The sequence below is a fragment of the Chaetodon trifascialis genome, chromosome 10, assembly GCF_039877785.1.
Source record: "Chaetodon trifascialis isolate fChaTrf1 chromosome 10, fChaTrf1.hap1, whole genome shotgun sequence".
Lineage (NCBI taxonomy): Eukaryota > Metazoa > Chordata > Actinopteri > Chaetodontiformes > Chaetodontidae > Chaetodon > Chaetodon trifascialis.
In genome coordinates, this window is record NC_092065.1 from 6799436 (window position 1) to 6814814 (window position 15379).

Below are 15379 nucleotides of genomic sequence, written 5' to 3' on the forward strand. Positions count from 1 at the left end.
TGGAAAGTTTGTTAAGTTTTTAATTTCATTTTAGTTACATGGCAGATTTTTTTTTTTTTTTAACTCTGACAGATGTTTACATGGAGGATCAATCTTGACCTTCAGGTACAGTTTTTTGTAACAAACTCTAAGGTCAAAGGTCAAAGCAAAAGCTTTTAAAAGTTTCCAATCGCACTTACACATCTTAAGTGATTGGAGCTCAGACAAGCCAGTGAGTGGACCTGGGATTATTTTATTATAAACACTGGGTAAAATTAGTAAAGATTGCTTCAATTAGAACAAAAATCAGGGTAAGAGCGATGACGGTTGTCTATTTGCTTCTTTCTCTTACATGTGAAAAAGGATTTTAATCTGAAAACAAGCTGCCACAGAGAAATTATAAGCAAAACTAAACTGGATAATGAAAATCAAATGTAGGGCAATAAGTTTTATTTACCCAGGGAAAGTGCAAAATGTAGAACTAAGAAATTTTTAATGAAATTATTCTTCACTGGTTTGACTATTAATCTATGCTAAATCTGCAGGATCATCTCTGCTGTTTCAAGGCAGGTGCAGGGCACTATTAGCACTTTTAGGAGACACACAGTTGTCATAGAAGATCTGGAAAGAGCTGCCAACATAAGTTACCCTCTTCAGGAAGTCCTCCAGCTGCTGCACCGTCATCTCTTGGACCTTATTATCGTCCCTGTCGTTGAGCCCATGAGCTGCAAACGCAGGAAACTTTGAGCGCTCCGAGTATGGTGCATTATGGTCAAAATTAACGCAACAGTAGGCTGACCAGAGGTAGGTGGGGATGCCCAGGCGGTTGATGTTGTGGCGGCGGATTGTGTGCCCCGAGGTGGTGACCCCGGTGACCACATAGGCGGTGCCCCGACAGTAGTTGTTGAGCCGCTTGCGGATGGTGTGCTCGTGGTTTTTCCAGGCACCGATGTTGAACTCTCGGACCTGAGGGACCACGTTTGTCAGAGTGTAGGTGGAGGCTTTGTCATCAGGGTGGGCCTGGTGCTCATCTGGATTCAGCTGACCACGTTCAAAGATGACACTGTCAGAGTAGTCGTCAAGCACGGCCTGAGCATCCTCAAAACTGTTATGAACGTTTTCTGAGGGGAACGGCTCCATCTCTCTGGATTCAGACACTGTGGAGAGCTGTCAGGATACAGACGAGATTAAGACTGATTACCAAAGGATATTTCCAAAGTCTTTCCCTGAAACACTAGAAAATAATATTTGTGCATCCTGGGAGGAAAAGACAGTAAATCCAATATCAGCCCTTACCTGCGGCTCATACATCCAGGGCACATCAACCTTCTTGGAGCCGTCCGAGCGCTTGAAGGTGTACGCAGAATAAACAGGGATGTGGCTGAAGGTATCATACAGCGTGACAAACCGTGGGCTGCCCTCGTAGAACTGGCAGATCTTTTTGAACGGCTGGTCCTCGAGCCCTCGAGGCAGCGTGCCCATGTACAGGAACTGTTTACACTCAGGTGAGAGTTTTTCCTGCACCTCTGCTCCAGCCATCACAATGATCAGAAGATAGATGAGCATTTGATCTGTTCTGTAGACAGTCATGACGAAAACGTGCAGTATGTCCCCACCGAGCATTTAATCCCTTTGAAACACTGCTCTACTGTGTGCCTCTTCTGTGCTTCGTGCCATCTCAGGCCTGTTATGCAAATTCTTATCTTTGTCTCTTTACAAGTAGCCAAGGCATTGCCATGTTTGACCAGCCATTAACCAGCACCAGTGGTGATCACAGGCACAGCCAAGCACTCAGAGAGAGCAATATTAAGGCCATTAGAGTCATTTAATATGTTCAATATTTCAGATCCTTCACTCAGGCCTCATTGCACTCATGTCAGATGAACACAGCAGTTACATTTCCCATCTGTGCCACAAGCTCTTTATAGGCATACTGTGACTTAGGAGAGTCTTAAACGAAGTCTGTCTGGCCTTTGAGCAAACATATACAGAGAGACAACAACTGTCTGGTAGCTGGCGTTTATCAAATTAAGCAATCCTGTCTAAGACATTTCACATAGTCAATCTGTTCATGCTAATTAAGATACAGGCAGTGGGTGTCTGTAAGCCACAGGAACAACTAAGCCTCTCTGCAGAAGCTTTTTAATTTTATTTCAAAGACAATCCACTGAGTTTTGATACTGCTGTCCAGAGTCCTTGCTGCATACTGTATATTGAAAGACTGAGAGTGTAGAGCCATGCTAGCTGCTCTGTGAGACTGTGCTCAAGCACAACACAGCAGTGCTTTTAGTTAAACGCTAACATCATGCTCACATGCTCACACTGACCATGCTAACCTGCTGGTTTTGTTTAACATGTTCACCCTCTAAGCTTACCTTGTTAGCATGCAAACATTTGCTAATTAGCACTAAACACAAAGTACAGCTGTGTCTGATGGCAGTGTCATTAGTTTGGTCATTTGGTCATAAACAAGTTGTACAGATGATAGCACCAAAGGGTTCATCTGGAGGGGAACATGTGGGTGCCAAGTATCATGACAATCCAGTCAATAGCTGTTGATGCATTTCACTCAAACACACATAGTATGTCAAACGCTGCCTGTTGAGTGTTCTGTAGAATATGTTTGTTCCCTTGTTGAACTGTCTAACTGCAGAGAGCTTTTGGATGCAAAGATTTCCAGGAGATGTGGATCTCACCTCTAAATGGCCTTTGATGATGGAGCCCGCCTCAACAGTTCTCTCAGGTATTAGGAAGCATGATGTGATGCATGGATTTAAAGGCTGCTGTTGATACCATTACTGTAATTCTGCCCAAGATCTTATCAGTACCAGCCATTTGCAGATGATTTTTTATCTTTAGACTTTCAAAGTCTTTGCTGTCATTCAGCTTGATGTCTTCTGTCGGTCCAACACTGTTTTGTTACGCTGCAGCACATCCTTCCTCCTGTTGTTTCCCACTGTGATGCTCAGCCTACACGTTTCTTCTCAATGAAATGGTTCTATTTACTCTGCCTTTCTTCTTTCTAAACCTCTGTGTGTGTGTGTGTGTGTGTGTGTGTGTGTGTGTGTGTGTGTGTGTGTGTGTGTGTGTGTGTGTGTGTGCGCGCTCACCACCATGCAGTCATGAGAGAAAAGACTGTGGAATGCCTTTGGAAACATCTGTTTCCATAACAACAGGTTGATGGGAGCGTGACCTCTGACCCTGTGGACACAAACACTTCCTGTTTACTATTGGAGCATCTTCACCGTTTACAGTGTAACCCCGTGCTGACCTACAGTGTCTGTCCATCTATCCATCCTATGTAAGGCTTAGATATCATGGAAACAGTACTTAAAAACAAAAGGAGAAGCTTAAATGTCCCAAAAACTCCTCTCTGAGCGTGTCTGAAGGTGGGGTCAAGGTGATGTAGACTACACCCACCTTGCAATAGCAGCATGACACTATAAATGTTCAACATTTGCTTTGAATTTGGCTTATAAGGAGCTGCTGCTGAGGACAAAACTGCTCTATGACTGTAAACCAGAAGTCAGCGGAGACTCCAAACATAGCCTCCACCTACGTAAACTGACCATTTACAGGGAAACTGCTGGGCGTCACTTTTGTTGTCCAGCTGCCACTTTAGTCATGAGAAACATAATGTATTATGATAAGAATTTAAGAATTCTAAAAGCATATGCTGTGGTTGATTAGACCGGTCAGTAAGTCGGTTTATATTCCACTCATTGTCCACGTATCAGTGGTAACACTGCAAACATCTATCCAGAGTAAAGGACATAACCTTTTAGCCTAAAAGTGCTTAAAATGAGTACAGTTGTGATAGCATACTGCTGCAATGGCTGTAAGCATTACTGATGAGATATGATATTTTTTTGCATGCCCACTTTGATATAAGTGAATATTTTGGTTGGCATGCATGGTAAAATCCTCTCTTAAAGCAAAAGTTTGCTTTAACAGTATCTCACAACAGTAGGCAGTATTTACACTATGCAACACATAAGCGCAAGCCGGGAACCTCCTTATGGATGATAAGAGGTAACACAGCTGAGGGTGAGGACCTACCTTCAGCTGGAAACGGTCAGTATTGTCCTTTTTGTTACACCAGGTGCTGTTTATGCAGAATAATGGATAAGGAGTCTGTCTATGAATGTGAGGGCTGTTACTTGTGGTTTGTCCTCTGTGTGGGTTGTTACATTTGACCACTGTACACACTGTTTGTTTGAACATGTGAGACACAGAGAACTAGTTCGTTTGTGTGCTGTATGTGCATTTGAAGGTGTTTGTGTCCGCGCATAGAGAATATGAGCAGCCTATAGAGGACTGGGGTGGGGGGGTGGGGGGTCTGTTTGCGTGTCTCGGGTTTGTGTGTGTTTGTGGGGGAAGATGCGTGGTGTTATTGTGTCTCTCGGGAGGTGTGTTTGTTTGTATTGGGGGGGGTGTTTGCAGGTCTCGTAACTCTCTGCTGGGGTGGTCTGTTTTGAGAAACAGAGAAATGAGGGTCCTGGGTGTGTGTATGTGTGTGTGTGTTTGTACGAAGGACATTGCTATATATTCAGACTCAAGAGGAGGGTACACCTTCCTCAGCGGGCACAGTACAGATGTAGAGACTGACAGAGGAACACAGAGACTAAGTGAAATGAGAGAAGACAGGATGAGACAGTGGCTGGATTCTATTATTATCAGCATCTCAGAAAGGATTTTGTCCAAGCTGATGAAGTAGCCTGAGGTAAGTGTCTGTTGTGTTCCTCATCAGCATTCCTCTCATTGCAAGGTCCTCATTTGGGACAGCTGAAATCCAGCATTTGCGTGCAGAACATGCAGTTTGATAAAGGCAGTGCTCCAAATATGCAGCATGAATTCAATTCAGTGAGAGAAGCTGTTTCTGCTTTTTGATTCAGAGCTTATACACGTCTCTCTGGACGTGCATGCTATTGATTGGAATGAAACTCTTGAATTTAAATGCTCATAAAGGCTTTAAGTGATCTTAAGTCTTAAGTCTGATGGAGAGCAGAAAGACTTTTTTAACACCTTTGCTCAAGAGAAGACATGTAATGTGAGCAAGAAGAAAAACACTGAAATTCACAACAGACACAATTTACACACACTGATGACATTTGGTAGTTGTTTGTTGAATGTTTATAACATTCCTGTGTAGATTGGTCCAAAACCCCTGGATTGAATTCCCAAAGTAAGATGTGTGTCGCTAAACTTCCAAGCTGTGCGTGTGCAGTATTTACAATATTTGTGCTGGTTGAAGAATCTCATTGTGTTTCATTGAATTTTCAGACCGTCCAAGTCAGCAGATATTGAAGAGGAAGAGAAAGTGAAGACAGGACTAATCCACCTCTGGAATTTGAGCACTGAATCTTCTGTCTGAATCACCGGTGCAAGAATTTGGACTTTTTGCTTCTTGACCAAACTTCACCAAGTGCTGAAACCTCCTGCTTTTTTAATGGCAAGTGATTTTATATAGAAACCAAAAGGATGGATGCACAGATGGCAGAAGCAGACTTCCTCACCTCTCCCTCCCCTTCTCCCTTTCCCCTCTTCCACTGCGACTACAGTGACTGGTCTCCCTCCTTCTCCATCATCCCCTCCGTGTACCTGCTGGCCTTCCTGGTTGGTTGCCTTGGCAACAGCCTGGTGCTGTGGGCCTACCTGGACCGAGCTGAGGGGAGGGGGACGAGGACTGGAGGCAGAACTGGAATGGGAAAGCTCTGTTGCGCTTTCAGAACCAGTCAGCAGAACATTAACGGTGCTGGTAGGTTTCACCAGGGGTCATTTCCTCCAAAGGACAAGGAAAACTGTGGATATTCCTCAGGACAAAGCTGCAGACCCTCCTCTCACTCATCATCCACCTCCTCCTCTTATCCTCCCTCCATCCCTCGTCCCTCTCGCTCACTCACGGACTCTCTGATAGCCAGCTTAGCATTAGCCGACCTCTGCTTCCTCGTCACCCTCCCTCTGTGGGCGGTCTACACGGCGATGGGCTACCACTGGCCTTTTGGGCAACCCCTCTGCCAAATGAGCAGCTTCCTCACTGCCCTCAACATGTATGCCAGCGTGTTCAGCCTGAGCATGCTCAGCGTGGAGCGGTACTGGGTTCTGACTGGGCGCAGGCACTCCAGCCACCACGCCCCACAGAGCTGCCCCAGCAGGGCTCTGTGGATACTTGGCGGGGTGTGGGTGCTGGCGGGGGTGCTGGCGCTCCCTGGTCTGCTGCTGCGCTCTGTCAAGGAGGTGGAGGTGGACCCTGAATCTGAGGATGATTGGCAGCTAGAGCCAGCTCATCCTACTGATTCTGGGCCAGTGTTCCTCTCCTGCCAGATGGATTACTCCATGCTGATTGGAGCAGGGCTGGAGGAGACAGATCGAGAGAGGGCAGAAATGTGGTGGGCGGCTGCCTTGAGTCTTAAATCAACTCTAATTGGCTTCCTGCTTCCTCTTGTCATCTTGCTGGTCTGCTACTGCTCACTGGCCCAGCTCCTCAGCAGACATTTTGGACGGGGCCCTCGTCCAGACCGCAGGCGCCAGAGGAGGCTCCTCAGGGTCATTGTCACTTTAGTGATGGCTTTCTTCCTGTGCTGGCTGCCTCTGCATGTTAATAAGACTGTTTCCCTGCTGCTGGAGTTTGGTTTCATCCCATACTCCTGCTCTTTAGATCAGCTTTTACTGGCTGCTCAGCCATACGTCACCTGTTTAGCTTACCTCAACTCCTGCCTGAACCCTCTCCTGTACGCCGCCTGCGACCCATCTTTCAGAAAAAGGTGCAGAGGAGCTCTTCTCATGTTGTGCAGGACAAGCAGGAGAGGAGGAGGAGGAGAGCAAACAGAGGGACAGAAGGATGAAGGAGAGGAAGAAAGAGAGGAAAGGAGCTCTGCTTTTCCCACAAGAACACAAGAGGAAACAGCAGATAGGACAGAGGAGGGAGAGGAGGGGATGATTTCTGAGGCCCCGTGAATCAGGGTTCTTCACCCATGTGATGATACGTTTTTCAGACTCTTGAAGAAACTGTGTCAGATGTCAATATTTGTTTAAATGGACATCTTTGTCAAATGAACATTCATGAGTTCATAGACATAACTTCCCACTTCCAATTAACATATTTCCCACAGGAAAGATGCCACTGCTTCCAGAAAGATTGCTGAGCCCAGAAATGGTGTCTTGCCAGACCAAAAGTTCTCATGTTATCTGATCTGTTTCTATATTTTGTACCAGTTATATACAGTCTTCTCAGCTGTTTATTGATTTTGTGTTGCAGTTTTTCGTTCCTGATGTTGTTTTTCTATTAAAATAAGGATCATGTAAACTCACATTTGTCTTTTAATTGTTAAAGAAAATAACACATCTATGAATATGCCTATGTGAACGTGCTGGCTGAAATGAACAGGAATAGCTCTTAGTGGTATTCAGCAAACCACTTAAGTTCAGCTTTAACTGTAAGAATATTATTAAATTAAAATAGTATAAAGTGTAAACTGTACATGGAAAAGTTAAAAGATAACCCAAGGCATAGGTAGCATAAACAGTCTTAGTCTATGTACAAAATAGTAGTAAAAATGATGAAAGATTATAAGATTTGTGTGTGTTGGGTAATTAACATTGCTCAATTAAGATATTCTTATATGTAGTCATTATCTTTAGTATAAAAATGACTCATACTTGGAGTCATATCTGGTATTTTAGCCATTTATAAATAACAACACCATTGCTCATTTTATTTTAAAGGAAAAATAGTAATATTAATGGCACTCCTCGCAAAACAGAGCTGTAAGCCCATATGTTTTCTCTCTGAGGTCTCTTCTGTAGAAGTGACCGGACTCCATCCAGAAGGGGGCGCTAATGCGCCTTTAAACTGTTTGACAACCTCCAGAAAACTGAAAGAAGACGTTTGACTCATACCGCTCTGTGTACCTGCGCTGTCTGTTTGTTGTGCACTCGTTTGACTACAGCAGCTGACTTATCGGTTGTCTGTTAACTAATTTATCTGCTACTTGCACCGTTTACACCAGAAGCAGTCGCTTAGAGAAAAGAACGGCAGCTGCACAGAAATAATGAAGATGGGAACAGCACTGATATATGACGAGGAGATGACCAAATACAAACTACTCTGGGTTGAGTAAGTCAACTGCAACAGATATTTTAGCCACACATTTTGGTGCATAAAGCTAATGTTAGCTAATCAAAATAGCATGAGTGAATATCGCTCAACGTCGCTTGAATATCAAGTGTCTGTGTCTTAAGGCTGGGTAATTGTAGCTACATCACCTATTCTTATTATTCTGTGCTCATAGATTGATGTGTCAGTAATTTACAAGTCAAAGTTCCTACAATCTCGGGTAGCCGCTATAAGATTAGTTAATTTACTTTAACGTCGCTGTCCGTCTGTATCTTAGGGAGACCAACCAGTATTAGTGGTTAAATATTTGATAATTTAAACTAGTAAATATTTACTCAGATTATGTAACGCAGTCTGTCGGAAGTTGATATCGTTAAGTTGTTGAAGTGGTCGGAAATGATGTTACGGTTTGTTGTAGCTAGCCGGGTCGCTTAGCGAGGACCACCGGCAATGTTAGCTCCAAGCTAACTTCTGTATTCCTGTGCCCTCTAATTACTGAGTTATTTTCCTCATATTGAAGTTATTGCATTCACTCTTTAAATCATTATTTTCTCAGCAATGTCTTTTTTTATATATATATATTTTTTGTTGTATTGCTTTATTTTGTGTGTCTTATTTTCCTTTATTAAAGTATGTTTACTTTGATTGACCACTTCATATTTTACTGCTTTGTTACACTACTTCTTGCTTGACTTCATTCTCATCGCTATTGTCTGGTTTAAGGCAGTTTGTGCACTAAATAAAAATCCTTTAAAAACTTTCTTTATTTATTAAATTTATTTTTTTCTGACTCCAGCCCTGTATGTAAGATCGAGGTACCCGAGCGTCTGACAGTGAGTCATGAAGCTCTGATGGAGACCGGTCTGGCTGATCGCTGTGTCTCTGTACCTGTCCGCGAGGCGACTGATGCAGACATTCTGCTGGTTCACAGGTCAGTCCTGATGTCAACCACCTGGCTCAGTTAATTTTTTAACTTCTGCATGAGGCTGAAATAAATACCTAAAACCACTCAGCTTCACTTACTTTGCTGTTCCCAACAGTGAGGAATACTTGGAGGCAGTGAAGAGGACCCCCTATATGACCCTGGAGGATCTGAAGGAGTTTACCCTGCAATATGGGGATGTCTACTTCCACCCAGTTAGTCCTACACTTGATATTCTGACCAGCTGAGTTCCAGGGTGACATTTATTCATTAAGGTGGTTAAAGGGATGATTCTCAGGTTGTGGTGATTAAAAACAGGTCAGTTTCACTCCTGCTAACCATGCGTCTTACTCACTTCCTCTCCTAGAACATCTATCACTGCGCCAAGCTGGCTGCAGGGGCCGCACTGCAACTAGTGGACAGTGTTATGACGGGGAAGGTGAGGAATGGCATGGCTCTGGTCAGGTGAGGCTGTTAATGAATTAAAAAATGTTTTGGAAGAAAATAAAATAGCATTTAGGGAATCCCAAACTAAACACCGAACAATTGTTCACAGCTTCATAAATCCTTAAATTTATATCATTCTAAACTAAAAACTAATCGTTTTATCTGCTTGTCAGACTGATTGAGAAGTTGTAAGGCATTGCTGTATTCTCTGTAGATACTAAATGGTTAATAAATTGCTAAAATCATGACATGTACATCTCTTGTCTGTCATTGTTGACAGACCTCCAGGACACCACAGTATGCGCAGTGCTGCCAATGGATTCTGTGTGTTCAATAATGTGGCCATAGCAGCTCGATATGCAAAGCAAAAATATGGGCTTGAGAGGTAGCGTGACTTTAGATTTTTTTGTGTGTCTTTGCAACTGTGAAAGAAAGTTTAATTCTCTAAAAGCTGCAAAATATTTCCATCATTATGTGTCTTCAGGGTGTTGATAGTTGACTGGGATGTACATCATGGTCAAGGGGTGCAGTACTGTTTTGAGGAGGATCCAAGGTGAGACTTTCCTCATGGAGGGATCCTGATTTGTTTACGTGGATGTTGTCCTCTTGCATATTAAATTCTACACTTTTTTTCCCAGCGTGCTCTACTTCTCGTGGCACCGCTATGAGCACCAGAAATTCTGGCCTCATCTTCAAGAATCAGACTACGACAGTGTCGGCAAAGACAAAGGAGCAGGATTCAATGTCAATGTACCGTGGAACAAGGTGAGGAGCCACAGAAACACTGTTCACAGAGCAGCAAACAGGCAGGTTTACCAAGTTTTGAAGCTGAAAGCAGAAAATGTTCCTGTGTGTTTTGTGGTCACGCTGTAAAACATAAAATCCATTATTGAATATCGTGTTTGGCACTGATTCATTGTCCTGACTGGAAGTTCCGTCATAATATTTCAGGTGGGAATGAAGAACAGTGACTATCTCTCAGTCTTCTGTCACGTCCTCCTGCCAGTCACATACGAGGTCAGCCATTTTGGAAAAGTCACACTTTGCAGAAAACAACTTGTTGGAGATTTTTTATCTGAGATTCTTTCTTTGTCACAGTTTTGCCCAGACCTGGTCCTGGTGTGTGCAGGCTTTGACTCAGCCATCGGTGACCCAGAGGTATCGAATGTAAATCACTGTGATAAAGCTTGAAATGCAGTCGCAGTATCGCTGCAGATTTCTGTCTGTATCCTTTTTGTGTGTGCTGGGTTTACACTCTGTGGTCACTTTATTATGGACACCTGTACAATGCAACAACCATGCCAAAAATTCTACCTTTATGACACTTAAAATGTGTAAATCCACTTATAGTATCTTTGCTTTCAGGGTGAAATGTGTGCCAGCCCAGACGTCTTTGCCCACCTCACTCACCTGCTGATGAACCTCGCAGGAGGGAAAGTGTGTGCTGTGCTGGAGGTCAGGCCATCACTCACTCCATCTGTTCTGTTGTTGTCTGTTTATTCTACTCATTGAATTATTTTCTTAAAACACAAGTGTCTCATCTGTCAATAGATATGTGTTATATGTGTTGCTTTTCATAGTACGCGCTGTGTGTGAGAGTTCTACATACTGCTGTCATCATGTTGAAGGACCGTTGGGTTGTAAAAGGTTTTATTGTTTGGATTTTTTCCAGGGAGGGTACAACCTGACTTCCCTCCCCCAGTCTGTGTGTCAAACAGTTCACACTTTACTCGGAGATCCTGCGCCCCCGCCTGCAAACCTCGACAGTCCCTGTGAAAGGTCTGTCTCACCGCCCGTCAGATTCATGTGTCAGACATTCATCATGTGTGTCTTTTATCTGTGTTCAATTTATTTTTATTTCTTGTCTTTTCAGTGCACTTGAGTCCCTTCACTGTGTCCGGGCAGCTCATAAGAAGTATTGGTCCTGCCTCAAACATGCAGGTATAACATGCCGGTCACTGTGTTTGAGCTGTTCCTTAAAAGAGACTGCGCTGCACTGCACACTGCGCTCCTTTGACTCATGATGGACAGTTTAAAAAAGGAAAGGATCAAAGCAATGCAGCAACACCAGAGATCCTGTCTTCTTTTATTCCACACATTTTCTTACATGTCAAAACATGGTGCCTACATTACCCACAATGCATCTCTACCTCAGTTCAGCCTGTGTTTTATGCTAGTAGCTGCTACTGGAGCCTCAAGCAGAGATGAGGAGCGGGCTGCAGAGGTCTGAGCTCTTTCTAACTCTGCAGCCTCAGATTTGTTTTTGTTTTCAAACTTCATCTTCGTGTCGACTTTTTATTGTTTTAAAATCCTTTACCTTTTATATTAATTAACAAAATATTTCATCACTGCTCTCTGCAGCTGAGCTACCCACCTCTGAGATCAGCACAAAGCGCATTAAATTGGCAGAAGAGGAAGAAAGGTCAGAGAAGGGAGAAGAGGGAAAGAGTGTGAAGGAGCAGGTTTGGCCAGAGCCTCCCAAACGTGTCACTCCTCCTATCCGCACTGCTGTCGTCCTCCCTGATGGCGTGGCCTGCCCGGACGGATGTGAGCGCTTCAGTTCATCAGAGGATCCCGATGCGGGCATCGTCAGCAAACTCAGGTATGGAGCTGTGGCTGGTCGTCATTCATTTCAGTTCACATTATTTCTGGTCATCTCTGAGTCATCACTAGAGTAACAGAGTTTGACATTCAGAATACTTGTAATCATGATTTCATCACTCACATCATACAAAAATGTCTTGTTTTTTTTTCAACATTAAGGGAGAATTTCCTCAAAGATGCAGATGACGGCGCTGCTCTCACAACCCTCTCCAGCCTTATTGCCCTCATAGAGAAAATGGAGAAGAATGAGGTACACTGACAAATCCTTTTATGTTTTGCCATCATAGTTGTATAAACTATGATTTTCTGGTGTGAATCAATTCTGTACACACGACATCTTGCTTGTCTGTCAATCCTGGGGGAGTGATCCCTCTCCTGTTGCTCTTCCTGAGGTTTCCTCCATTTTTTTCCCTGTTAAAAGGGTTATTTTGGAGAGTTTTTCCTCAGTAAAATTGGGGTCTAAAGACAGGAGGTGTTGACTGATCTACAGATCTTAAATCCCCTTCAGGCAAATTGTGATTTGTGTCATTAGGTTATATAAATAAAGTTGCCTTGACTTGTCTTTTTGAGTGCTGTGGTGTGATCTGCTTCTAAGTACAGCGTTTGCTTTGCTGACCTGCCTGCATGAGCTGCAAGCTGATGTCATTGCACTTAATTACTGCCTCTCAGATCTGCAGTGGCTTGGCGCTGGTCCGGGACGTCTCCATGGCAATGATGTGTGCTGTCCAGCACGCTGCAGCTGCTCTCAGCAGACGGTATAGCAATGTGGATCTAATCCAGATGTGCAGTGACTGTATGGTTTGATATAAGAGACAGTGAAGTGATGTGGACTGAGCACTGAAGTTAACTCTGTCAGGCGTACAGTCTGATCTGACGCTGCTTTCTCCACATGCAGGCTTTTGGTCGTGTGTGTTGGAGACGTGGGCGTCCCGAGTCCCGACACAGAGGACGGGTGATTATCTTTTGCACTGCCTGGATTTAGGCTTTGTGATGAAGCTTGTGTCCCTTTTGTGCTGATGACCTGAGATGTTTGTCTGCAGCAGTTTGAACAACACGGTGACAGAAAGCTTTTCATCTTTAGGAAAACACTCGTGGTGCAGTTCAGCAGCAAGGAGTCGGAGAAACAGAAGTGCAAATATTCCATTCCTGTGTGTCTGAAGAAGGTACTGAGTGTTACAGCAGTAAAAATAACAATTCAGAGGATTTGACAGTTCATCATTTCTCTGCATACTATGTCACTGTCTTTATTTGAGATTGTATTATGACAGAGTTCTCATATCAAGATAATAAGTGATATATGCACAAGATCTTAAACACCTCTGTTAAAAATATGTTTTAGATTCAGGATATTTCCTTTTTTGGCTACTAAAACACAATTTAACCATTTGATTTAATGTAGTGAACACAAACTTGATTTTTTGACAATATATCAGTAAATATTGTAACATTGAAATAATGCTGAGATAACATTGAGGTTTGCAGCTCCTATGAATGTTATGAGTGTTTTATGTGCTGTGTATTAAATGAACACACCCTGAGTGTGCGTGTTTGTCCTCCCTCAGGGCTGCAGTGACGTGTCAGGGTTCATGCAGGCTGTGTTGGGCCTCCTTCTGCCTCTAGGATACGAGTATGACCCCAGTCTGGTTCTGCTGGTTCGGATGCCAGATAGTGGGCTGTGTGAGAGTGTGTGGCAGCAGCTAACAGGGCTGCTGCAGGCGCTGGCACAGGGACACACACTGGTACTCATGCAGGTATGAAGGTAGGGGCTCCCAGGTTTTTGGGGAGGTTGAAATGGCAGCATGTAATCAGTATTTTTGTCATTTCAGGAAGGTGAGAAGGCATGTGTTGCCCCCACAGCTTCCTCTCTCCTCGGGGATGCTGCCCCCTCTCTGGGGCAGCTCCGTGCTCCTCTGCCAGAGGACGTGGAGGCGCTGGAGAGGCTGAGGCTCAGACTGCAGGCAGACTGGAAGCTACTGCGGACCACAGGTGAATTCACAACAGCAGCATCGCAAGAGAACACTACATATAATGATAACTATAGTGCTATATTAATTAGAATTTCTGTCTCCTGTTAACAGCACCAGGAACTGGAGGAGGCGATGAGCGCTGAAGCTGAAGCTGCTGTTTTTTTAATGAAGTAATCACAAATCATAGTCTTGATAAAATTTTGTAAAATCTTTAGGTTATTTTGTCCAAACAGAGAATTTCTCAAATAGATTGTGCCCTAAAATAAATTGTATTTTTGATAACACTGATAACATTAACCCTTATTTCTTTGTGAATTGATATTGTGGAAAGTTAATATTTTCTAATTTATTACTGCTGCTAATTTCTTAATAACAGATGATAGAAAATCCCAATTCAAAAAAAAGTTGGAACACCGTGAAAAACACAAATAAAACAGAATGTGATCATTTGCTTTGACATGTACTGAGGTGAAAACAGAACAAAGACAACATACTTACTCTTTCAGCTCATTGACTTCAGTGATTTTTGTAAATATATAAAGAAATAAGATAAAATAAAAATAAGATCTAAGGTGGATGTTGATTCTTGACCTTTGTGGACAGTACGAGTGGAAGTGAATCCGGTGGTGGATCATTTACTCAGGTACTCTCCTCAAGTACAGTTTTAATGTCAGTATAACTTCAGTGCTGCTGTTCTACCTTATCCTTCTACTCCACCACATCCCAGAGGGAAATGTGCTTTTTAGTCCACTACATTAACTTCACAGCCATAGTAAGATTACACACAAAACACAAGATCAGAGTATAAATGAAGCTGTACTGTTGAAGAATAAACGACTGCATAAAGTACTGCTTACACGATAACGCACCATTAATAATGATTAAAAACACTCACTGATCATTCTGCATAACTTTACTTTTGATACTTTAAGTACACTTTCTGATGATGCTTTGAATGCAGGATTTTTACTTGTATTCAAGTATTTTTACAGTGTAGTACTGTAACATCTAATCAAGCTTTTGGAGGATTTTGAAGTGCATCTCATGATCTTCATTTCTTTGAATCTTTGAGTTTAATTTCTCTCCACCAGATATTTATTTATTGTCAGAGACAGACAGACAGATGGATAGATTTACTTTATTTTAAATTTACTTTATTGATTTCCAAAGGTAAATTACAACATTGCAGCAGCCGTTCACAGATCACAAAAGAAAAACATAATTTTAAAAAATATACACATATGTGCATATAAACTACTGTAAAAATAGAAACAATAGTAACAATAATGTAACAGTAAATCAATAAAACCATTGCATTAGCTTCGGGACATTACTGTGTTTTTT

At 42.9% G+C, this 15379-nt stretch overlaps 3 protein-coding genes across 4 annotated transcripts; 2 read left to right on the top strand and 1 right to left on the bottom strand.

Annotated features, from left to right (window-relative positions):
• Positions 1–540: 540 nt before the first annotated feature.
• On the bottom strand, positions 541–1569 carry LOC139337328 (endonuclease domain-containing 1 protein-like). The gene is made up of 2 exons (XM_070971873.1): positions 1276–1569; positions 541–1146 (listed from the first exon to the last, which is right to left on the bottom strand). Exons 1-2 carry the CDS (start codon positions 1567–1569, stop codon positions 541–543), a joined length of 900 nt encoding a protein of 299 aa, XP_070827974.1.
• Positions 1570–5472: 3903 nt separating this feature from the next.
• Positions 5473–6936, top strand: aplnr2 (apelin receptor 2). The gene has a single exon (XM_070971874.1). The coding sequence runs from the start codon at positions 5473–5475 to the stop codon at positions 6934–6936; it is 1464 nt and encodes a 487-aa protein (XP_070827975.1).
• A 926-nt stretch (positions 6937–7862) lies between these two features.
• hdac10 (histone deacetylase 10) lies at positions 7863–15353 on the top strand. Of its 2 annotated transcripts, XM_070972173.1 has the most exons (20): positions 7863–8095; positions 8892–9026; positions 9136–9232; positions 9385–9482; positions 9745–9849; positions 9949–10017; positions 10103–10229; positions 10416–10481; positions 10563–10622; positions 10830–10919; positions 11137–11243; positions 11338–11405; positions 11826–12066; positions 12228–12318; positions 12738–12823; positions 12964–13020; positions 13150–13231; positions 13631–13819; positions 13895–14054; positions 14147–15353. In XM_070972173.1, exons 1-20 carry the CDS (start codon positions 8031–8033, stop codon positions 14176–14178), a joined length of 2025 nt encoding a protein of 674 aa, XP_070828274.1. In that variant the 5' UTR covers positions 7863–8030; the 3' UTR covers positions 14179–15353. The 2 variants fall into 2 exon arrangements, with proteins under 2 accessions (XP_070828274.1, XP_070828273.1); XM_070972172.1 differs by having other exon boundaries at positions 7870–8095; positions 13895–14209.
• The last annotated feature ends 26 nt before the right edge of the window (positions 15354–15379 follow it).

Bases quoted from the DNA above. Each gene is read 5' to 3' on its own strand.
- LOC139337328 (XM_070971873.1), bottom strand. From the start codon at position 1,569: ATGACTGTCTACAGAACAGATCAAATGCTCATCTATCTTCTGATCATT. The intron at 1,147-1,275 runs GTAAGGGCTGAT...GTATCCTGACAG, and splicing joins CCTGGATGTATGAGCCGCAG to CTCTCCACAGTGTCTGAATC.
- aplnr2 (XM_070971874.1), top strand. From the start codon at position 5,473: ATGGCAGAAGCAGACTTCCTCACCTCTCCCTCCCCTTCTCCCTTTCCC.
- hdac10 (XM_070972172.1), top strand. From the start codon at position 8,031: ATGAAGATGGGAACAGCACTGATATATGACGAGGAGATGACCAAATAC. The intron at 11,406-11,825 runs GTATAACATGCC...TGCTCTCTGCAG, and splicing joins GTCCTGCCTCAAACATGCAG to CTGAGCTACCCACCTCTGAG. The intron at 13,820-13,894 runs GTATGAAGGTAG...TTGTCATTTCAG, and splicing joins ACACACTGGTACTCATGCAG to GAAGGTGAGAAGGCATGTGT.